The following is a 25,180-nucleotide window of genomic DNA, read 5'->3' on the forward strand; positions in this document are numbered from 1 at the left end:
AGTAGGACGATCCAAAAAAATCATTAACCTTATGGAAGGCCACGAGAGTCATAATTGGTTTCAAGTATAAGTTCATGTTGCTGTCTTTAGTATGAAAGTTACAAAGTGTATTTCATTGTGTGTCCATCTATTCCCTGAATTATAATATTGTTCATGCTAAATTTTTATGGTATGGTGGACCAGCCTTTCTTGTTTGCTAGAAGTAGACACGGTCCCCGGAGACCTGTCCATATGACTTGTACATGAATCCACCATATTTTAATAATTTGATGTTATGGACTTGTAATACCCTTGTAATATTTGAATGTGAGAAATTCAAAGACTGAAGATTCCAGAGCTGAAGCCGCCCTGGATTGAGTTGGACTTGGGACAGCTTGGAAGTTTTTTCTGCCAGTTGTTCGTGGTTGGGGGCTCTGGGACCCCAAAACCCGCTATGGCTTTCAGGTTTCTCCTTTAGCATTGGGCATCTCAGATCATGTAGAACGTTCAGCGTGGCCCAGATGTAGACTTCTAACGTATAGAAAAGTAATAACCCCCACTGTGGGCTTCATCGTGGACTCCAGGTGATGGCTAGGTGTCACTCAACTGAACCACATTTCTATTTTCCAGCCCATTGTTTTTCTGTTTTATTATATCTTAATTGGATTTCTAACAAGGCCACATCAAACTTTGTTTATGCCACCCCAATCTTGCACAGTTTTTTTTCCTATGCTTTTTTAATACATTTTGCACAGTGGCAGCTGATTTCAGCAGAAAATGTGAGGCAGACAATCTGACGATGCACAGAGGAGGGCGTGTGTTGCCTACGTCACGTGCAGTTTTCATGCAGACTCCTCCACGCGTCGTTCACATTATATACGTGTTTCACAAAAATTAAGCACATTACACTTATTTTAAAAAAATGCAACTTTGTGCCGTCATATTTCAAATGTCACTGTTTTGATATTATCTTTCGTTGTGAATGTTTGTAATTATTGTGCTGAAAAAAGATTTCAAAGTGATATTTGATCATTAACGTCCATTGAACTGACGTTTACTACATTTCCACATTCTGTTTTGCTAGTGGATCTTAAAATAACATGGTTACTGCTGGTTTTCTCTTCTGTATATGTTTTATTTTGATTGTTTCCTGCTGGCTTTTACTGCAACATATTTTAACTTCTCGTTGGTAATGTTTTTCACCATTTCTGACTTTTATCTTCATCTCTATTGCAACACTATTGAGCATTTTTGTTTGCGGGTGATTTTTTCATTTTTTTGGTTATTCACAGATTTTGCATGTTATGTCTGGTATTAGTATAGACATTTTGTTTTTTATTTTTTAAAGAAAAACCTTAGCAAACACATGCATACATAGAGGGGCTTTCAGTCAGGTCTCTTCATCCAGTGCTTCGCTGTAGCGCTATTTACATTTTGTTTATGGCATCACCGCATACAGCATGGACAATGGGTCTGCCTAATGCAACCCCACGCCCCCCACACACTGTCAGTGATGGAATTCTGCCTGTGTCCATGAGCTTCAAAAGCAGTCCCCTTTCAGTGCCAGGGTCTGTGGACAAAGTGCACATTAGCTTTACCTACAGTCCCCTTTCAGTGCCAGGGTCTGTGGACAAAGTGCACATTAGGTTTACCTACAGTCCCCTTTCAGTGCCAGGGTCTGTGGGCACTGTGCACATTAGCTTTACCTGCTGCCCCCTTCAGTGCCAGGGTCTGTGGGCAATGTGCACAGTAGCTTTACCTGCTGCCCCCTTCAGTGCCAGGGTCTGTGGGCAATGTGCACATTAGCTTTACCTGCTGTCCCCTTTCAGTGCCAAGGTCTGTGGGCAATGTGCACATTAGCTTTAGCTACATTCCCCCTTCAGTGCCAGGGTCTGTGGGCAATGTGCACACTAGCTTTACCTGCTGCCCCCTTCAGTGCCAGGGTCTGTGGGCAATGTGCACAGTAGCTTTACCTGCTGCCCCCTTCAGTACCAGGGTCTGTGGGCAATGTGCACATTAGCTTTACCTGCTGTCTCCTTTCAGTGCCAGGGTCTGTGGGCACTGTGCACACTAGCTTTACCTGCTGTCCCCTTTCAGTGCCAGGGTCTGTGGGCACTGTGCACATTAGGTTTACCTACAGTCCCCTTTCAGTGCCAGGGTCTGTGGGCACTGTGCACATTAGCTTTACCTGCTGCCCCCTTCAGTGCCAGGGTCTGTGGGCAATGTGCACAGTAGCTTTACCTGCTGCCCCCTTCAGTGCCAGGGTCTGTGGACAAAGTGCACATTAGGTTTACCTACAGTCCCCTTTCAGTGCCAGGGTCTGTGGGCACTGTGCACATTAGCTTTACCTGCTGCCCCCTTCAGTGCCAGGGTCTGTGGGCAATGTGCACAGTAGCTTTACCTGCTGCCCCCTTCAGTGCCAGGATCTGTGGGCAATGTGCACAGTAGCTTTACCTGCTGCCCCCTTCAGTGCCAGGGTCTGTGGGCAATGTGCACATTAGCTTTAGCTACATTCCCCCTTCAGTGCCAGGGTCTGTGGGCAATGTGCACACTAGCTTTACCTGCTGCCCCCTTCAGTGCCAGGGTCTGTGGGCAATGTGCACAGTAGCTCTACCTGCTGCCCCCTTCAGTACCAGGGTCTGTGGGCAATGTGCACATTAGCTTTACCTGCTGTCTCCTTTCAGTGCCAGGGTCTGTGGGCACTGTGCACACTAGCTTTACCTGCTGTCCCCTTTCAGTGCCAGGGTCTGTGGGCACTGTGCACATTAGGTTTACCTGCAGTCTCCTTTCAGTGCCAGGGTCTGTGGGCACTGTGCACATTAGCTTTACCTGCAGTCCCCGTTCAGTGCCAGGGTCTGTGGGCAATGTGCACATTAGCTTTACCTGCTGTCCCCTTTCAGTGCCAAGGTCTGTGGGCAATGTGCACATTAGCTTTAGCTACATTCCCCCTTCAGTGCCAGGGTCTGTGGGCAATGTGCACATTAGCTTTACCTGCTGTCCCCTTTCAGTGCCAAGGTCTGTGGGCAATGTGCACATTAGCTTTAGCTACATTCCCCCTTCAGTGCCAGGGTCTGTGGGCAATGTGCACACTAGCTTTACCTGCTGCCCCCTTCACTGCCAGGGTCTGTGGGCAATGTGCACAGTAGCTTTACCTGCTGCCCCCTTCAGTACCAGGGTCTGTGGGCAATGTGCACATTAGCTTTACCTGCTGTCTCCTTTCAGTGCCAGGGTCTGTGGGCACTGTGCACATTAGCTTTACCTGCAGTCCCCGTTCAGTGCCAGGGACTGGTGGGCCAAATGCATCATTTAAAAACATGTATTTTGATTTTTCAGCTTTTTTACTTTCGTCTGGGGGGCTCGACTTCCTCCCAGAAACGTCTACCAGGCTCGGATGTGCAGAAGAACGGTTTGCCATCTTGCAATGGTTTTGATTTACTTTCCCAAAACATTCTCATAAAAGACAAACATTGGCAACTCAACAGTGAGCCCAGAGCTATTGACTTTTCTCGTAGATGTGGAAAGTTTGTTGAGTTACATTTTTTAATCTGAAAGTTTGTAAATGTAAAATAAAAAAAGGGGCAGCTTTTGTGACCAAACATCGTTGCTGGAAACTGAGGCCCCTTGCATTAAGGGCATCGCTTGTGCCACTTGGTAGACCCAGCGTCCCCCAATTCCAGCCCACGTGGGCCCTGGGCACTTCCATAAGTTCCCTGTCAGCCATACCTGACCCTGGCATCAAGCTGGCTCCTGGATGCCTTTCTTGTGTCAGGGCCGGAGCTGGACAGAGGCAGCCTGCTCTCAGCAGTGTTGGGTCACAGCGGTACCCCACCTTTAGAAGGAGAGATCCTGGGGGGCTTTTAAGCCTATATTTTTGCCTTTTCTCAGATTTCCCTGTCATCCCCTTTCAAAGGACTTAATGGCTGCATCTGCATGACAACAGCATTTAGTAATTAAAGTGCCCATAGGTGGGAAGTGACCCCCCCCTCCCCCCGTGTGAATGAAAAGCAGGTATCCTGCAGAGATCACAAAAAAGAATAATTTCTCTTCACAGTGGCCACTGCTCCCCTGGGATGAAGGGAAAGAGAGAAAAGCAGAGGATGGCAGGGGAAGGTGAATAAAAGGGAAAGGACAGAAGAAGAGGAAAGGGGAGAGCAGACAGGTGAGAGTGCAGCAGGGAGACAGGTGCTCACTCAGGAGCAGAATGACTAGCAAAGAGAAAGTGGCTGGAAGGCAGGAGGACCGGTGGAGGGAATGGGCAGAATCAGTGGAAAGAGGCTGGGAGAGAGAAGGAGTCAAGGGCACCACTTGCAAACGAAGAGGATATAAGAGGGACAGAGTCCAGGCGAAAAGGGAGGAGGAGAAGGGAGAGATAAACCACGGAGGGAAGAGGTGGATGGAAGAGGGAGAGAAGGACTGAGAAGAAGCCAAAGGAGGGGGAGAGATAAACCACGGAGGGAAGAAGTGGATGGTAGAGGGAGAGAAGGACTGAGAAGAAGCCAAAGACGGAGGAGAGATAAACCACGGAGGGAAGAGGTGGGTGTAAGAGGGACAGAAGAACTGAGAAGACGCTAAAGGCGGGGGAGAGATAAACCACTGAGGGATGAGGTGGGTGTAAGAGGGACAGAAGGACTGAGAATACGCTAAAGGCGGGGGAGAGATAAACCACGGAGGGAAGAGGTGGATGGAAGAGGGAGAGAAGGACTGAGAAGAAGCTAAAGGCGGGGGAGAGATGAACCACGGAGGGAAGAGGTGGATGGAAGAGGGAGAGAAGGACTGAGAAGAAGCTAAAGGCGGAGGAGAGATGAACCACAGAGGGAAGAGGTGGATGTAAGAGGGAGAGAAGGACTGAGAGAAGCTAAAGGCGGAGGAGAGATGAACCACAGAGGGAAGAGGTGGATGTAAGAGGGACAGAAGGACTGAGAAGAAGCTAAAGGCGGGGGAGGGTTAAACTATGGAGGGAGAAGGTGGATGTAAGAGGTACAGAAGGACTAAGAAGAAGCTAAAGGCGGGGGGGAGTTAAACCATGGAGGGAGAAGGTGGATGGAAGAGGGACAGAAGGACTGAGAAGAAACTAAAGGCGGGGGAGAGATAAACCACGGAGTGAAGAGGTGGATGTAAGAGGGACAGAAGGACTGAGAAGAAACTAAAGGCGGGGGAGAGTTAAACCATGGAGGGAGAAGGTGGATGTGAGAGGGAGAGAAGGACTGAGAAGAAGCTAAAGGCGGGGGATAGATAAACCACTGAGGGAGAAGGTGGATGTAAGAGGGAGAGAAGGACTGAGGAGAAGCCAAAGGCGGGGAGAGATAAGCCACAGAGGGAAGAGGTGGATGTAAGAGGGACAGAAGGACGGAGAAGAAGCTAAAGGCGGGGAGAGATGAACCACGGAGGGAAGAGGTGGATGTAAGTGGGACAGAAGGACTGAGAAGAAGCTTAAGGCGGGGGAGAGATAAACCACGGAGTTAAGAGGTGGATGTAAGAGGGACAGAAGGACTGAGAAGAAGCTAAAGGCGGGGGAGAGATAAACCACAGAGTAAAGATGTGGATGTAAGAGGGACAGAAGGACTGAGAAGAAGCGAAAGGCAGGGGAGAGATAAACCACAGAGAGAAGAGGTGTATGTAAGAGGGAGAGAAGGAGTGAGAAGAAGCTGAGAGATAAACCACGGAGTGAAGAGGTGGGCGTAAGAGGGACAGGAGGACTGAGAAGAAGCAGGGTAGGAATGAATTGATGAGTAAAGCATGGAGGGGAGAAGTGGATGTGGGAGAAGCAGTGAGATGATGGGAGGCTGGACAGGAAGAGCAGAGGTGGGTGTAAAGGGGGAAGACCGGCACAAATGCCACAAGGAGGAAGAAGACATTAGAAGCAAGGGGCAGCACATGGATGGGAGTTGCTAAGAGAAGCAGGACCAGCAGGAGACCTTAGAGGGAGAGGAGAGAGATGTAACAATGAGAGGTGGGTGTAAAAGGGGCAGAGTCAATGCGACTGGAGGAGTGAGGTGGAGCGGTGAGGTGAAGCGTCGAGCATAGGGTAGAGAGGTAGAAACAAGAGGGGCAGAACCAGAAAGGGAAGGGACCAAGCTGCAGGTGAGGAAGTGATAGTTGTTAGAGCAGAAGAAGACACAAGATGAGCTAAGAGTCTGGGGAGATGAGAAGACGAGTAGAGCATGGAGGGGCAGGGGGTTCAAGAGTGGTACATTTAGAAGAAAAGATGGGCTTCCGGAGAATGGACGCAGAGAGATGGATGTCAGTGGAAGAGAACCAAGAAGGAAGTTGCGCTTCTGGGGGAGATGGAAGGTGAAAGGTGTAACAAGGTAAGAGATGTGGATATAAGAGAAGCAGAACCAGCAAGAGAAGGCGTGCAGAGTGCGGGAGAGAAGCAGTGGTAGAGGGGTGGAAGAGAGCAGAAACACCAAAAGATGGGAAGAGGCTGGAGGAGGAAGGGAGAGAACTAATGATGAGAGGTGGATCTAAGGGAGCAGAAACACTAAAAGATGGGAGGAGGCTGCAGGAGGGTGGGGAGAGAACTAATGATGAGAGGTGGATCTAAGGGAGCAGAAACACTAAAAGATGGGAAGAGGCTGGAGGAGGAAGGGAGAGAACTAATGATGAGAGGTGGATCTAAGGGAGCAGAAACACTAAAAGATGGGAGGAGGCTGCAGGAGGGTGGGGAGAGAACTAATGGTGAGAGGGGATGGAAGGGGGAAGAAACAGCAAAAGATAGGAAGAGGCTGGAGGGGAGGAGGCACTAATGGTGAGAGGGCATGTAAGGGAGCAGAAACACCAAAAGATGGTGAAAGGCTGAGGGAGGGAGGCGGAGAGGTGAGGTTGAGGTTGGATGGGCAGAACAGCAATGGAAGGTTAAAGGCTCAGTCAGAGATGAGTAGATCAGAGAGGTCGAGGTCTCTGCAAGGGGGGAAGGAACAGCAAGAAAAGGTGAGAGGATGGGTGGAAGCAACACAAGTTAAGAGTAGGCCAAGAAGAGGGAAGATAAATGTGAGAGTGGGAGAACCGGACAGAGAAGGGTAGAGGTTCCACAAAGCCCTGGGTGAAAGGTGGAGGCTGGAAGCCTAATATCTTGTAAACTTACTTAGAAGGCCAAGTAGGTTGATTCCCATGACCCTGCCCCAGTGTGCTGAGCCGGGCATCATTGCCACGAATTGTCCAAGAAACTAGAAGTACACACGCCACGCTACCACTGACACTGCCCCAAACCGTGCACTACTCTGGACACAACTAGTAAACATCGAAATAACTAGACCAGTTGTGGAGAGATTTAGGCCTAGCTTTTCCATCTAGTTGGAACAATTTAATGTATTTCCAATTAAGATCTCAAATATATAATGTATTTATAATTTAGTAAGAAAATGACTTATATTTATAGCCATTTTACTGATATCCACACTATGTGAGTGCTTCTTCCAAAGCGACTTCAGCAATGCAAGAAACAAATATGTGGTCAATTTATGTCACTTCCTGTGATGTCACTTCCTGTGAGGGTACATCAAATGCAATTTATAGGGGGGGCGTCGCATGTTCCTACTCTTCCCTGCGCCCCACAAATCCTAGAATCGCCCTGCGTGGGTGGGACATTCTGCATGAGAAACGTTTCAGTAGGCCTGTGCGTCACGGGGTGGTGAAAACATACGTGCCTTCGAGAAAGGAAAGTTTTGAGCCAAGTTTAAACTCCCCCTACCTCCACCCCCCCATGGTCTGTTCCAACCTGAGAGGCAGCAGAGCTGGGGTGGGTTTATCTTACAGCAGACAGGGTCTCTTTGGCCTTTCAGACCCTAGCACAGGGCACTCCGCCTCGGCCCTAATAAGACCCTTGGCAGCTGTGATGAGCTCTGCCTGGATGTGCTATTTCTGTCTCGGGGCCTCTGGGCGCTGTGGGGTGTCTCTGGAGCCTGGCCTGGTATTGTTAAATGAAATGTCGCTCTTTCCTGGGAGGGGTGGACTGGTCCTTCTGAGAGCAGACGTCTCTCATCCCTGGGATGTATCTTTGGTTCTGATTCATCCCCACGGCCTGTCGAGCGCTCAGAAGCCCGGGAGAGGCCCTTTCAGCGTTGAAAGACTCTCGCCTGCTCTCTGGACCCTGAACAGAGGGACCATCTTTGAAAGGACGCTTTGTGTTCTGTGTTAAGAAAAAAAATGTACAGGAATCATTTTCATTTCTAAAGGGCGCATATTCCGAAAGACCTGCCACTCACTGCTCAAGTGAGTTTATTTTAGGATGTTTTGTAGAGATGTCTTCCAAACTTTTTATCGTATTATTCGTATTTTCTTTTTACCCGCGCACCAGTCCCATTACACAAGGACTTTGGTGGGCACGGGGAGATTCGGTGATTTGGCCAAAATCACAGGGTGTTGTGCTGACGCCGAGACACCAAACTGGCTCATTTACGAGCTCCTTCAGAAGCAGTTTTACCAAGTTGCTTCACATTTATAGACGTATGCTAACATACATCCTGAATGTTGCGAACTAATATAAATGTGTCGTCAATGTGAGAAAAAGTAATAATTAGTGTTTTCATAGCGCCTAGTACCATTGGCAGCTGTCAGAAAACGCTGTAAACAACAGATGTCTTTTATTTTTATTTATTCACACTTTTCTACGGTGCCGAAATAATTGAAAGGCACTTTATAGAGAGTAACCGAAATTGTTACAATTCCATCTTGTACCCAGAGACATCACATTAAAGTGAGTGTTTAAAAGCTCCCAGCATGCTCAGCGTGCAGGATAGAAACGTGGCCCGTAGACGGTTGAGTACCTGAGCCCAGGCCCACAGTGATTTGAAGGAACATGGGAGAGGTGGTGGGTAGGTGCGGGTAGGCGCCGTCTACCCACTCTTTTCACAGGGTGGACGCCGCCCCCCTACCAAGAAGGTGGGCCTCCCAGCAGTATCCTGAACTGGTCCCACTGTGATGTTCAGACCCAGGACACATTCATCAGCGCCTGCACGTTCTCTGCTACCTTCCCACTAACAGTGCACAGGTGGGAGGGGAGTTTGTCATTTTAAATTTAAGGTGGGCCCCAAACAATGGGCAAAGTTAGGGGGCCAACATGGCCTCCTTTTCCTCCAGTATCCTGGCTAATAGGTATCAGAGCCTCACACCTGGATGCAGATGCTGTAGAGGGGGAGGGGGGGTCACACAAGCACCAGGTCGTTATCACTTCACAGGTACTTCAGAGAGGCGTGGTTTTCACTTTGTTCAGCCCCTGCACATAAGAGGGATGAATGCCCTGTAAGAATCTCAGATGTGTTGGTCTGTTCCAGTATTTACATAAATAACAATTTAAATACCACTATCGATTTTCTTTTATAGCACTAGTCATCCCAATGCAAGGCGTCAGAGCTCTTGACCTCACACGTACACAATGTACATTGGCAGTCATATAAGTGTGTAAATCCATGTACAGGACGTGTTACATGCCAGCCAGAGTTACAAGGGGTAGGAGCCACATGCCCTTCAAAGCTCACTGTGCTATATTAGAAGGATTACAGTTTATGACCATCAACTAACGAAACTGTTAGACCCGGCATCCTTGGCGTGGTCTCCCCTAACTTTTTGCCTCTACTTCCCAGATGGTTTCTGTGTGCTGGACTCTGTTTTTGCTGCTTTGTTGCTCTGGACACTTTACCACTGCTGACCAGTGCTAAAGTGTAAGTGTTCCCTGTATAAATTATATGTGTGCATGGGTTTATCCATGACTGGCGTATTTGATTTACTAGTAAGCCCCTAGTAAAGTGCACTAGAGGTGCCCAGGGCCTGTAAATCAAATGCTACTAGTGGCCCTGCAGCACTGGTTGTGCCACCCACATTAGTAGCCCTGTAACATGGCTCAGACCTGCCACTGCAGTGTCTGTGTGTGCAGTTTTAAACTGCCATTCGACTTGGCATGGGTGTACCGACCTCCCAATCCTAAACCATGCCTTTTTATATAAGTAGGGCACCTCCAAGGTACGCTTTAGGTAGCCCCATGGGCAGGGTGCAGTGTATGTTAATGTTGGGACATATACTAATGTGTTTTGCATGTCCTGACAGTGAAATACTGCCAAATTCGGTTTTCACTGTGCAAGGCCTATCTCTCTCATAGGCTAACATGGGGGGTGCCTTTAACTATGATTAAAGCGTATATTTCCTTTGAGAGGAGTTGGACATGGGGAATTTGGGGTCTCTGAACTCACAATTTGAAAATACATCTTTTAGTGAGGTTGATTTTTAGATTGTGTGTTTGAAAATGGCACTTTTAGAAAGTAGGCATTTTCTTGCTTAAACCATTCTGCGACTCTGCCTGTTTGTGGATTCCCTGTCTGGGTCAGTTTGACAGTTGGGCTGTTTGTACCTCTCTCTAGACAGTGACGCAAAGGGAGCGGGGGTGTAGTCTGCATATCCTCATGAGCCATCTGTGCTAGAGAGGAGGGAAGAGTGGTCACTCGCACCTGAAAGGACTTCACCTGCCCTCACACAATGCAGTCTCCACCCCCTGGTGCGTGTCTGGGCCTGGCCTGAGCAAGGCAGGATCTTGAAAACAAAAGAGATTCTCTTTGCGGTAGGCCTACTTCAAAGGCAGAAAGGGGTAAAAGAAGAGCACCCAAACCCCTGAAAATCAGATTACTTCTGAAACTAAGAGGAACCTCTGCCAAGGAGAAGAGCTGGAGAAGCTGGAGGAGGAGTACTGCCCCTTTGCCTGTGACTATGCTTTGCTGGGTTGGCCTGCAGGAGCTGGTTCTGCCTGAGAGAGGACAAAGACTGACCTTTGTGTGACTTCCCACTGGTGAAGAATCTCCAAGGGCTTGAACTGAGCTTGACTCCTGTTTCTGAAGTCTCAGGGACAACAAAGGCTTCTTTCTGCCAGCACCTAAGCTTTCTGCTGAGAGCCGTGCCTGTCAAGTGGTGCCCTAACCTGTCTTTGGGCCCTTGAGAGGTGCAGCTGGTGGAAAAGGACAAAAATCCACACAAAGATCGCTGTGCGGGGAAACTTTTGATGCACCATCCGCCTCGCGGCTGAGAAACGACACGCCACCGGCCTCGTGGCTAAAATGGACGCTCCACCTGCATCGCGGCTGAAAGATTGACGCAACGTGGCTGGAGAAACAACGCACAACAACCACAGCGACTGTTGTTAACGAAGCAAGCCCCCACGCAGCGTGGTTTCTTGACACTGTGCAACCGGATTTCAACGCAACATCACTCGGGGTGGAAAATCTATGCAAAGCCTGCCCGGACCCAAGGTGCCCATCCACATAAGTGCATCGCTCTCCTGCAGGAGAGAAGAAACGTCGCATGCCGTCCCGACCGGAGGAGGAAGGACGCACAGTCTCATTTGCGAGTGAGAAATCGATGCATCACTGGCCTTTTCCAATGCACACTCGCCCGTGCTGCTTTATTTTGATGCTACCTAGGTACTTTTGTGCACTAACAGCATTCTCACTGTTTTCTAAATGATTTAAGACTCTTTTTCTTTCTAAAATTCATAACTTGACTTGTGTATGTTGGATTTTTGTCATTTTGGTCTTGTTTTGTTTAGATAAATAGTCCCTATTTTTCTAAACGTGTGTTGTGTCATCTTGTAGTGTTTTCTCTGAGTTACTGTGTGTGTTGGTACAAAGGCTTCCATAGAACACAACAATTTACTACCTTAATTTTTCCACCAAAAACTTTGGACATCTATGCCACTTTTGGGGGGAGAAGTCCTTCACTGAAGAAGGAGGAGTTTGTTAATGGTGTTAATACAGCCTGTCTTTCTCATCTTAACCCTCTTTCACAAACTCAAGTGTCAAAATTCTTGAGTGCCCTGAAATCAGGATCCCCCTCCTCACATATTTGTGCAGGGTGCGGAAGTTATTGTTCCGATGCTGACACATTTACTTAATGATTCTCTTTCCAAAAGAGTAATACATAGCTCTTGGAAGCATGCTATAGTGAAACCGCTATTAAAAAAACCTTCTCTTGACCTGACAGTGTTGAAGAATTTTAGAACCATTTACCTTTTGCCCACCCCCACTAAAATTCTGGATAAATACATCAATTGGCAACTCTCTATCTTTTTAGAAGAGAATAGGTTGCTCCATCCCACTCAGATGGGCTTCAGAACTGGTCACAGCACGGAAACTGCATTAATTGCCATTACGGAAGAGGCTAGAAAGCGGGTTGACCAGGGTCTTACCACAGTGATTATTATGCTGGACTTGAGCGCAGCTTTTAACACAGTAGACCACCAGGTATGGATCCCGAGAATGAGGGAGCTCGGAATTAAGGAACAGGCACTTGCCTGGTTTACTTCCTTTCTACAGGACAGGTCCTTTCAGGTCCTAGATCGATCGTTCCTATCAAACAAACTACAGTGCAGGTGTGGTGTACCTCAGGGCTCTACCCTTAGTCCGACACTGTTTAACATTTATATGGCTCCCTTGGCCTCTTTGGTGGAATCATTTGGGTTAGCATTAGGGTCCTATGCTGACGACACCCAAATGGTGGTTTCCTTTTCTGCTGATGAGACCTCAGAAGGAGCCGCTTTCCGTACTTGTATGCAAGTTGTCTCAAGCTGGATGACTCAGAGTAAATTGCAACTAAGTGAGGAGAAGACGGAAGTCATGGTACTGGGCCCTGAACCAAAGCCTGGCATTTCTCGCACCTGTCCTTCGGCACTTAGTGAGTTCCCTCCTCCCAAAAAGCAAGTGAAGAGCCTGGGGATCAGTCTGGATCCCCTTCTGACGCTAGACCTGCAGGCTACGAACATATCTACTACTTGCTTTGCCTTGCTGAGACTTCTTAGAAAGATTTTTGTTATTCTTCCAGCACTGGCTAGAAGACTCATTGTGCAAGCTGTTATTCTTTCAAGGCTAGACTACGGGAATGGCCTTTTCCTAGGCTCCCCAGTATATGTTAAAAAGGAATTACAAAGAGTTCAAAATGCTGCGGCTCGTTTACTACTGAACATCCTGAGAAGGTCTTCTGTGAAAGCTGGATTGGCTTCCTTGCACTGGTTGCCAGTTGTACAGCGGATCAAATTTAAGGCTCTATGGGCCAGATGTACGAAAGGATTTTACCCATTCTGTGTCTATGGGAAAAAGCTTTCGTACATATGGCCCTATGTTACATCCACAGGTCTTTGCATGATAGAGGACCTATGCTCCTTAGGAACCTGGCCACTTTTTATAGGCCGAATAGAGATTTGAGATCCACGACTCTTGCTTTAGTAACTGTACCGAAAATAAAGAAAGCAAGATGGGGTGGGTCCTCTCTGATGTTTTTAGGAGCCAAATTGTGGAACTCGCTGCCTCTTAATCTTCGGCTGATGGAGCAAGAACTGGAATTTTGAAAGGCCTTGAAAACTTGGTTATTCTAGGTCCAGTTGTTTTTATTTCTTTCTTGTTGCGTATCACTCTCATCCCCTCTGTGGTTAGGGTTTAGTAGCGTTGGGAAACCCGAGGGTAGCCATGCGCTCTATAAATTGTGTAACATAACATAACATAACATTGCTTCTGAAGTTAATCCTGCCTGCTCGTGCCAAGCTACCAAAGGGGCTTGTGGGGGTTAACTGAGGGTGAGTCTCCTTTACCCTGACTAGAGTGAGGGTCCTTTCTTGAACAGGAGGTAACCTGACTGCCAACCAAAGACCCCATTTCAAACAAAAAGGATCCGTCTGTTAATAACAGTAACCCACTTACCTATCAACATAAAATAAACATCTGCCACTTGCATGTTACATGAGTTGCTCTTAAGGAGACACATTAACCCTCTGTGCTACTTTGATTCAAAACTGGGACTACACAAAACACAGATCTCTCCAGCAAATCCGTTAACCTCCAAAGTTATCTCACCCTTATTATTATTCTCTAGGGTTTACTGAGCACTCAAAGACGTCTGCAGTAGGTGCTTAGCCCAATAGGATATTTTGAAATGTAGTCTTTGCAACCAATTGAGCATAGAAGATTTACTGCCACGTTTCTCCTTGTTGGAAATTTCTTTGTGGCAGAGTTAAAAAAAATAAATGTATAAGTTGAGGCCAAGATTTTGCTTTGGGGTTGTGTCACTTTTTTGGCACAACCCTGATGCAAAATCTCATTTGTTAAATTTGATAATGCGCTCAAATGTACTCATGATAGACATGTGACAGACATATGTGCGAGGTCTTAAGATCTAATGTCACTTCTTCTGTCATTTCTTCTGAGGTCATGGGTTGTGATGCTAATTCCTGTGATGTCACACACCATGACGGCACACTCTGTGATTTCACATGCACGATGTCACCTGCGTAGTGCCTAACTTAGTTGGTCCCCCACTTCTTTTTTTAGGACTTACAAAGTTCAACATGGTCAAGTGGCCACTGTTCTATGCAGTGTGAAATCAATAGTGTTACTCACATGGGGGGAACATCCTTTTTTACAACTTTCTTTTCCCGAAAGTCGTGGTTAACGAAAGCGCAACAACGCTTTTTTTAACCACGACTCCGTTTTTTTGTGCCTTAACTACGTATGTTCTGAACAACGAACATGTGTGGTTAAGGTACAAAGAAGTGAGTTGGCGAAGGTAAGTGGTGGGTTTAGGTTTTGGGGAGGGGGTGGGGGGTCAGGGGGTTTTATGTTTTGGGGTGGGGTTGGGGGGGTGGGGCATTTTTGGTTTTGGGGAGTGGGTGGGGGGTCAGGGGGTTTTAGGTTTTAGGGTGGGGTTGGGGGGGTGGGGCGTTTTTGGTTTTGGGGAGTGGGTGGGGGGTCAGGGGGTTTTAGGTTTTAGGGTGGGGTTGGGGGGGTGGGGCGTTTTTGGTTTTGGGGAGTGGGTGGGGGGTCAGGGGGTTTTAGGTTTTAGGGTGGGGTTGGGGGGGTGGGGCGTTTTTGGTTTTGGGGAGTGAGTGGGGGTCAGGGGGTTTTAGGTTTTGGGGTGGGGTTGGGCGGGTGGGGCATTTTTGGTTTTGGGGAGTGGGTGAGGGGTCAGGGGGTTTTAGGTTTTGGGGTGGTGATGGGGGGGTGGGGTGAGGGATGTAGGGTGAATGGTGCCTATTGCTAATGATTTTATCAGGAATGCCTTTACAACAAAATATCGTTGTTAAGGCATTCGTGGTAAAATCATTAGTAGTATCAACGAGGTCGATGTTCCGACCTCGTTGTTAAGGCAGTAGTTGTGTTTGAAGTTGTTGTTTAGTCATACAGTCCTCACATGGTCATCTGCTCCTTAAAGAGGTGATTTTTTCAGTCAATGTTCCCAAAGCATTAGCACTAAAACTATCGGCCCCTTAAGGATGACATTGTTGTTACACCCACCACTAAATCTTTTTTAATAGGTCTCAAAGAGTAGCTTGCACTAATTCAGACTTTCTCCATGTCATCTGCAATCACCAGAGACCTGACCTGAAGTCAAGTGTAAAATTCTTCTGCTATATGTTAAAAGGATATTGCAAGTCATCCCAGAGATTCATCACCTTATACAGGAACTCTTCATCCTTGTTTCCTTGTATGGTCATGGAACTCCTCAGTGACTTGCAATATCCATATAATGTACAGCAGTGAAAACTTATTTCATGTATATTTTTCCACACTGCATCCTTCCAAGTAGACCTAAGTGAAAATCTACTTGGAAAGGCATGTCAGAAATGATAGGTAGTTGAATATAGGGCTGAAGAAAGTTGCTTTAAACATTTGAAAATGTATAGACCTTGTAAAATTGCATTTCCACTGTTAATGAATTGCCTGTGATACCTAGAGTTCTGAAGGTAATATGTAGTGGAATTTCAGAGAAAAATGCACTATTTGTCTCGAATAATTTTCTGCATTTTGTTGAGGAGGTTGAAGCCACAGCTGTCCTGCGAAGCATAACGTTTAACTGGCAGAGCAGGAATGTACTAGAGCATTGCATTAGTCTCCCTCAAGATCCTCTGGACTTACAGGTCATGTATGTGAATGTCATGGCACCAAATGAACTGCCTTGGGCTTCTTTTCAGAACTTCATGGGGTATCCCACTGAGGCCTCCTAAAGTAGTTGTGCTTGTGCTCTTCACCTGCTCATGAGGTGCAATTTGGGGACAATGTTTACAACCCTCAACTTTCAGAGTTTACCGCCCACCAATGGTGACTAGGTTGGTAGTTAGTAGTAGTTTGGGGCCGAAGGAGAGGACTGTAAGCTTCCTTCGACTCTTCTGGCTAGAGTTGTCGATTAGTCAGTGCCAAGCTCATGGGATGTGGTGGATTTCACCAGATCAGTCAGTGAGACGCATACAAGATGTGGTGGATTTCCCCAGTACAGTCAGTGCCAAGAACATGAGATGTAGTGGATTCCCCCAGTACAATCAGTGCCAAGCACGAGATGTGGTGAATTCCCACAGTCAGTGCCAAGCACATGAGATGTGGTGGATTCTCACAGTCAGTGCCAAGCACATGAGACATGGTGGATTCCCACAGTCAGTGCCAAGCCCATGAGATGTGGTGGATTCCCCCAGTACAATCAGTGCCAAGCACATGAGATGTGGTGGATTCTCACAGTCAGTGGCAAGTACACAAGACGTGGTGGATTCCCACAGGCAGTGCCAAGCACATGAGACATGGTGGATTCCCACAGTCAGTGCCCAGCACATGAGATCAGTGCTAAGCCGAGGAGACATGGCGGATTCCCCCAGCACTGTCAGTGTTAAGCACATGAGATGTGGTGGATTCCCCCAGTACGATCAGTGCCAAGCACATGAGATGTGGTGAATTTCCCAAGCACAGTCAGTGTCAAGCACATGAAATGTGGTGGATTCTCCCAGTGCAATCAGTGCCAAGCAAATGAGATGGAGTGAATTCCCCAGTACAGTAAGTGCCAGGCATATGAGATGTAGTGGATTCTCCCAGAACATTCAGTGCCAAGCACATGACGTGGTGAATTCCCCCAGCACAGCCAGTGTCAAGCACATGGGGTCCACCTGTACAGTCAGTGCCAAGCACATGAGATGTGGTGGATTCCCTCAGTACGGTCAGTGAAAAGCACATGAGATGTGATGGATTCCCAGAGTCAGTGCCAAGCACATGAGATGTGATGGATTCCCACAGTCAGTGCTAAGTACAGGAGATGTGGTGGATTCCCAGAGTATGGACAGTGCCAAGCGCATGAGATGTGGTGGATTCCTCCAGTACAGACAGTGCCAAGCACATGAAATGTGGTGGATTCCCCCAGTTCGGACAATACCAAACACATGAGACGTGGTGGATTCCACCAGTACAGACAGTGCCAATCAGATGAGATGTGGTGGATTCCTCCAGAGCAGTCAGTGCCAAGCACATGAGATGTGATGGATTCCCACACTACAGTCAGTGCCAAACACATGAAATATGGTGGATTCCCCCAGTTCGAACAGTGCCAAGCACATGAGATGTGGTAGATTCCTCCAGTAGAGAGAGTGCCAAGCACATGAGATGTGGTGGATTCCCACAGTACATTCAGTGCCAAAAACATGTAATGTGGTGGATTCCCCCAGTTCGGACAGTGCCAAGCACATGAGATGTAGTAGTTTCCTCCAGAGTAGTCAGTGCCAAGCACATGAGATGTGGTGGATTCCTCTAGACCAGTCAATGCCAAGCACATGAAATGTTGTGGATTCCTGCAGACCAGTCGGTACCAAGCACATGAGATGTGGTGGATTACCCCAGTACAGTCAGTGTCAAGCACATGAGGTGTGATGGATTCTCAGTACAGTCAGTGTCAGGCACATAAGGTGTGGTGATTCCCTCTAGACCAGTCAGTGCCCAACAAATGAAGTGTGGTGGATTCCTCTAGAACAGACAGTGCCAAGAACGAGATGTGGTGAATTCCTGCAGACCAGTCAGTGCCAAGCACATGAAATGTGGTGCATTCCCCCAGTAAAGTCAGCAGTAGCTTGAATCCAGTGGCACAGTGAGCAAGGGACCCATGTCTGGGCACAGTCCAGCCCAAACTGCTAGCATCTTGGGACTGGTTCCGGGATATTTCCCCTCATCAGCCAAGCTAGTTTAAATCCAGTGGCACAGTGAGCAAGACACCCATGTCTGGACATACTCTGGCCACTTAGGGTGACTTTAGTAATGCAAAATGATGATGCACAGAGTGCTGAAACTTTTCAAACACTCTCCCCAGTCGCAAATCTGGGTTTAATCCATTGTTCCTTTGCCCACCATGCCAACCCAGTTTGGACCCAGCCATATGCAAATCAGTCTTAACCATGCTCCCCATGGGAACAGTCCAGCCCGACCTTAGATTCAGGGATAGGGGATAACTATACTATTTTCTTGCAGGAACACATCCACCATGTAGTCACAGCTCAGTTTTAACAGGGTCCCTTCACACAGCAACCAGGGATTCAGGGATGTTAGTGGTTTTTGCTGAACTTTATTAGTGGGGTTAATAGACCTCACCTCTAGATGCATCTGTGCTTTACCTGCAAAATTCAAATTTCCACTCCTACCAGAAAGTGACTTCCTAGTAATGAGAAGGAGAGGGGTAGCCCCTTGAAGAATATTTGTAGGGTACCCGTTGGAAACCCCTTTTTCAAGCAGCCTGGGGTGTCTGTGAGGTGTACTGGAGTCAGTGCCCAGGTGGCTCATGTGATTAAGATCACCTGAACCCCTGGGGAACATGGAATAGAATGTAAACATCACTGCAGGATGCAACATCTTGTACCAACAGTGATGAAGTCCCATTATTACACCAGCCTAGAAATGAATGTTTGAACATGCAGAGTGTCTGACATTGAAGGGATGGCTTCCTGCAACTCACCCATTAGTTGTGCACTTGTTACTTTCTACCACTACTCCTGGTTTCGTGCTGTCAGAAGGCTCGTCGACACAGTCGTAGCTTGCGGGGATTAAAAGGGGTGTGGTGGTGCAGCACGTGGTGGGGGGGTGAGTGGAATAATAATAACATTTTCAAAAATGTAAAAAATAAAACTTACCTGCTCCGCTCCCGCGGAGCGCCGGTCTGCTCCTCTCTCCCTCGTCGCTCCAGGAAGGCACAGGCTCCCAGCCTGCCCTGCGCCAATCCTGACACTGCTCAGGCAGACTGGGAGCCTGTGAAGGCTCTCTCCAGCCCGGCAACTGTGTTGCTGGGCAGGATAGAGCCCTGTGCGCATGTGTGTTTGGCTGCCGCCCGAGATGGCCGTCCAGACCCACATGTGCCCTGAGGGGAGTGCACAGTGCACTCCCCTTGTCCTCATCATACCCCATGGACCCGCCCCTTTAACATTATCGTTTGGTTGGTAAAGGTGTACCGCGGCTGCTGCTGGCAGGGGTGGGGCGCTGCCCCTCCGCCCTAATGGAGGAGCCGCACCCACCATAGACGGTCCCGTTCAGCCATAGGACATTTCTCACCACTGTACTCTCACCACAATCCCTCCGTCTTGCTGCAAATTCCCAGTCACCGCTGAAAAAGAGATCAAGTTTTAAATAACGATTTCCTCAATAATATAACTCTTGACCCTTCTCCGCTTAGTAGAAAATTGCATTTATGCGCTGTTCGTCATTTCACTTTTTAAACCAGACCCAATGTTTTTAAAACTTTGTTTTCTAAAGATTTCAAATAAAATGTACAATTGCCACACCAGTCACAAAGTGACATCAGCCATTTTCATAGTCAGTGTCTATAGTATTTTTTGCAATATTTCAGTTTTTTTGCAATGCGAAAAAAAATAAAAAACAAGTTCCAGCACTATTTAAAAAGTTGTGAAGCAAACACAATTCCTCACCCTGTGCATTTAGGGTTTCTAGTATTTCTTTGTCAGAATAATGCAATGGTTTGGTTTAAATCATCTGTAATAAAATGTTATCCGTACGACTAATGATTGGCTAAACACAAATAAAAACATTCCCGCCGTGCATTGCCTTGACTTGCCTGCTCACACTGTGATTTGCACTACTGTTGGCTTTGGCCCATGACCTCCAGTGACCTTACTCCCTTTCCCTTCCAGCACCAATGGACCATTCCAGGAGGTCTTGCAGATGGATTTTGAAATTGCCGATCTCAGTGAAGCTTCAGGGACACAGATCATGTGGCAGGTGGAATATCCCGGGGAGCCCCCATCTGAGGAAGATACCCCTGGAGTCTACATCAACCCCAAGGACCTTGTTGGAGTCATCCCATTGGCCATGGTAAGCCCTTGAATATATGCACATGCTTTTTAGGTAGGCTCTAAATGCCATATAAGTGTTGTCATTGTTATGGACCAGTAATGTGGGATACTTAGATAGGCTCTAAATGCCTTATTAGCGATGGGCAAGTACTATGGGAGACTTAGGTAGGCTCTAAATGCCTTATGAGTGATGGTTCAATACTGTGGGAGACTTAAGTAGACTCTAAATACCTCATGAGTGATGGTTCAGCACTGTGGGAGACTTGGGTAGGCTCTAAATGCCTCATGAGTGATGGGCCAGTACTATGGGACCCTTACGTAGACTCTAAATGCCTTGTGAGTGATTTGCCAGTACTATGGGAGACTTAAGTAGGCTCTAAATGCCTTATGAGTGATGGGCCAGAACTATGGGAGCCTTACGTAGACTCTAAATACCTCATGAGTGATGGTTCAACACTGTGGGAGACTTGGGTAGGCTCTAAATGCCTTATGAGTGATGGTTCAGCACTGTGGGAGACTTAGGCAAGCTTTAAATGCCTTATGAGTGATGGTTCAGCACTGTGGGAGACTTAGGTAGGCTCTAAATGCCTTGTGAGTGATTTGCCAGTACTATGGGAGATTTAGGTGGGCTCCAAATGTCTAATGAGTGTTGTCATTGTGATGGACCAGTACTGTGGGAGACTGTTCTCTGGGATTGTGTGGCACTCTGTACATCTCATAAGATAGTGACACATCTCAACTTAAAGAACTTGCACACTCCGAAGGCTGTGAACGCCCACGCCTCTTGACTCAGACACAGTCTGGTAAATGCATGTGAGCCTTCTGTGAGAGCAAAGACACTCTGACTACAATGGATCCCACTTGCAAGTAATTTGTGCCTCACACATAGCAATATACATCACAACACTCCATCACAAAGACAGAAACGTAATTTAATCAGTGGAAAGATTGCGTCTTGAGCATCTTTGTGTCTAACCTATTCATGTAAGACAATACGGTGCTCCAAGTCCTCATGGGAAGCTGAGCTGGGGCTCCAGGCTGCAGAGAAACTAGGAATGTTGTCATTCGGTTTATGTCTATGGAAGGGCTGCAGTAGAGTCAGTCATAAGTCATCAGCCTGACGTCACCTACTGATTGGGGACTTGGGCTGCTGGACAAATACTTTGTTTTTCTGTAGGCAGCTTCTTCCTTAATAATGTGCTGCCTTGAGCTACAATAATGTGGGGCCTGATTTTGAGTTGTGCAGATGGGTAACATATCACAAAAGAGACGGGTGTCCTATTTGTTACGAGTGCATTATATTTTATGGCACATACAATAAGGCGGGCAAGACACTCGCCATGTTTGTGACAGAGTAGTCAGTCCACCAAACTCTAAACCAGACTGGATGCGCCATCCTGATCTGTGCAGCGGTGCACCTTTAACTGGGTGTGCTGAGCGAGGTGTGGGCCAGCGTGCCCTGCAACAATTAATGCACTGCCCCTAGCACAGTCATGAACCATCACCTGCCCTGGGAGAGTGCTTTAGTGAATCCACCGGTCCACCTTTCACTGTGCAGATGACCACAAGAGCTGTATTTGAAAGGAGGGTAGAGATTCCTGTCAAGGCAGGTGTAGTGAGTGACTGCACCCAACTGTAGGCTATGTCTTGGGGTCAATGGGATCTCATATTCACCCTTCCGAAGGGGTTCTTGTTTCCTTGAGGAGCACAGCGAGTGTACACCAGAGCACAGCGAGTGTACACCACTTCTATACGGTGCACATTCAGTACACCTCCTCATACCCTTTTTGCCCCGTGTGTGTGTCAGCAGTAGAGAGAAGGTGCAGAGACAAATTGTCATCTCATTTGGATGGGGCCACAACCCCATGCAAATAAGGGAACTCCCCTTGAGATAAGACAAGTGTACATGTAACACAGATGTAATCTGTATTGCAGAAGGGTCTGCACAAGCATCTAAGGCCCCTTTAGTAAAAACAAAATGCTGGAGGAAGACAAAAATAGGGTGCACATGCCCATTGCACACAAGGACACTTTTGACAGCATGACCCTTGTTTGATACAGTAAAACATAATTTATTCACTTGATTTAATGGTGTCAGTGGGTAAACAAAACCTACTTCTAACGAGCATTAACACTATTTACAGGGATATTCGAACTCCACACGCAGCTGATTCCTCATCCCAGAGCGCACGGGGGATACACCCCTTAGAAGTGAGTGGAGAAAGAAGAGGGTAGATATGTAGTGAGAGGACCACACTGGATTATTAAATTCAGAGCTCGTCCCCTCTTTGGACTGAAACCACCAAAACTTCTTCTTGAGGATCCAGTGCTCAACCAATCATAACTCCTATAGGCCCCAACCCATGTCATGAAGACTAAAAACTTCTTACCGTTAACACTACCAATGGCACATGGACATCCACAGCCCCGCAGGGATGACTGATGCTCACAGCATAAATAATTACGAAGGGCCCGGTGGCCCCAGTCACTTGTTGCTGAAGGAGGTAGATATTTGCTGTGAAGATGCGTTGACTCTGCTTGGCTCAGCTTGAAGCTAAATATATGTTGTCACATCCACTGTTTACCTTTTTGGCTGCCCAGCTGACAAATATAATGTGACATCCCTACGTGGCAATGTTCTTCATCTCTCACCCTTCCTTACCATCCTCCAAGCACTGAAACAAATCCAACTAAGGAGATGTTTAGCACTAGGAAGCTTGTGCTTCTATTGCCGAGTCGTCGGGGTCAGCTCCAGTGATGAAAAGGGATCACCTCATACATGATGTTCCCACCCAACCAATATCTTTCTAGCAGTTCTTTTCACTGTCCAAACATGGTACAATGTCCAGGCCTCAGGACTTCCCATGTCCTCCAGGAAACCGCCCACCATGGGTAACCTTCTATCCAGGTAAGCCCAGCTTGGGTCACCTTCTATCCAAGTGAGTCCACTATGGGTAATTTTGTAACCAGGTATGCCCACCATGGGTAACCTTGTAACCAGGTAAACCCATGTAGGTAACCTTCTATCCAGTTAAGTCCACCATGGGTAACCTTTTAACCAGGTAAACCCACATGGATAACCTTCTATCCAGTTAAATCCACCATGGGTAACCTTCTATCCAGGTAAGCTCTTAGGGAGTAACCTATCCAGGTGAGCCAACCATGGGTAACCTTCTATCCAGGTAAGCCCACCTTGGGGAACCTTCTATCCAGGTAAGCCCACCATGGGTCACCTTCTATCCAGGTGAGCCCACCATGGGTAATGTTCTATTCAGCTAAACCCACATGGGTAATCTTCTATCCAGGTAAACCCACCATGGGTAACCTTCTATCCAAGTAAGCCCACCGTGGGTAACCTCCTATCCAGGTAAGCCCACCATGGGTCACCTTTTATCTAAGTGCCCCCACCATGGGTCACCTTCTATCCAGGTAAGGCCACCATGGGTAACCTTCTATCCAGGTAAGATCTCAGGGAATAACCTTCTATCCAGGTAAGTCCACCATGGGTAATTGTCTAAACAAGTAAGCACACCATTTGAAATGTTTTATCCAGGTACACTCACCATGGGTCACCTTCTATCCACATATATCCACCATGGGTAACCTTGTAACTAGGTAAGCTCACCATGGGTAACATGTTATCCAAGTAGGCCCACCAAGGTTGGCTTTCATATTTTATTAAAGCACCAGTACATGCCTGTTCCGAAATCTAGGCTCAGCCTTCTGATTGGTCTGAATCTCTTGATGAATTCATTGTCACCGAAGTTGGTATTGTGGGATGCCATCAATGGACATGTCATGGAGCCGGTAGGGCACCGAAATATGTGGCTCACTTTAGGAAGTTTCAACAAAGGCCTCCACTTATAGGTGCAAATTTGACCACAATTTGCTAAAATTGGTACATTAAAAAATAGGTGAGTTCCTGCAAACTTTGTTCTCTGTCCTGTAGACACTTATGTTTCCTTAAAAAACCCATGTCTGGGTATCTAAGAAGCAGCAGATGAAGATGTCTGCACTTAACACCAAAGCCTTCTCCTCCATGGCCATTCAGCACATGTCAAATGCATTTTACCAATGCTTGCTTCTTGCTGGCAAAGTACTGTGTGTCCTTCCTGACTCAGTGACGTGGTCATTGTAACAACTTGCGAAGCAACTGTGTTGTATTATCACTTATGAATTGCTTGGTGTAATATGCTCAGGAGTTTAGAAGGGTAGTAACCTTATCATGATGTCACACCCCCAGAATGATGTCACAACAGGAATGAGTAGACTAGGGTGGTGGATGGTTGGGGCCAGATGGTGGACCTGTACAGCTGTGACTTGTTTATACTGGAATCAACAAACTGCATTTTATTCACCAACCTAGCTTTTCTCCTGTCCTGTATCACAACAAACTGCTTTCCCATGTCTCAACCTGTTCACTGAAGTGCCTTTTCAAAAGACTTGTAATGAATAGCTTTATCAATATAATTATCTCCTTTATAAATGAGCAATGAATTTTATGTCAAGTGAGAACTGATTAGACCATCCAGTTGACACCCCATGTCTATCTAAGTGTCTTAGGGTCTGATTACGATTACGGTGGTCCATAGGACAGCCGTACCCCCGGTGGCAGTCCGAATGCCGCATACTTGGTCGTCCAACCACCAGATTAGGATGCTAGCGGTTGGACCGGCACAAAACTGTCACCACCACCCGGATCGTGAATCCCAATGCGTTGTCAGTGGTGGTCAGACCTCCAAAATGAAAAACAGGCCCTTAGTGTTTGTCTTAGTATTTGAGTAGCTCACTGGCCCTCCCCATGTGACATGTACTGAGCCACATTATCTCAAAGTGCAGATTACTTTCCAGAAATATTCTACAGTGGGGAGAACTTGTGACTTAGAACAAATCCAGCCATGGCAGGTAGCGCATTATTATGTGCAGTGTTGTGCAGTGAAGGGATTACCGTAGACTTGGCATGAATATCACGCTGTCAAGATTCACTGTTTTCGGATGTCTAGAAAAGCCTATAACAAGGCGGGCACTTGCCCCTCTAACGACCCGGATCTTCTTGCCGCTGAGCGTGTTGCTGGTCAGCAGTCGTCGTTTCACAGTTTATGCCTGGAGAGTAGTCAACTCACGTCCTCTTCT

General features: G+C 47.3%; 1 protein-coding gene across 1 annotated transcript in view; it reads left to right on the top strand.

The window, feature by feature from the left end:
• Window positions 1–25,180, top strand: part of LOC138266501 (transmembrane protein 132D-like) — a 1,755,118-nt gene that overhangs the window by 1,076,532 nt on the left and 653,406 nt on the right. The window contains exon 4 of the mRNA XM_069215367.1: window positions 19,886–20,066. Within this exon, the coding sequence (XP_069071468.1) occupies window positions 19,886–20,066 (181 nt within the window). The remainder of the gene's footprint in view (window positions 1–19,885; window positions 20,067–25,180) is intronic.

Source organism: Pleurodeles waltl, chromosome 11 (genome assembly GCF_031143425.1).
Source record: "Pleurodeles waltl isolate 20211129_DDA chromosome 11, aPleWal1.hap1.20221129, whole genome shotgun sequence".
NCBI lineage: Eukaryota > Metazoa > Chordata > Amphibia > Caudata > Salamandridae > Pleurodeles > Pleurodeles waltl.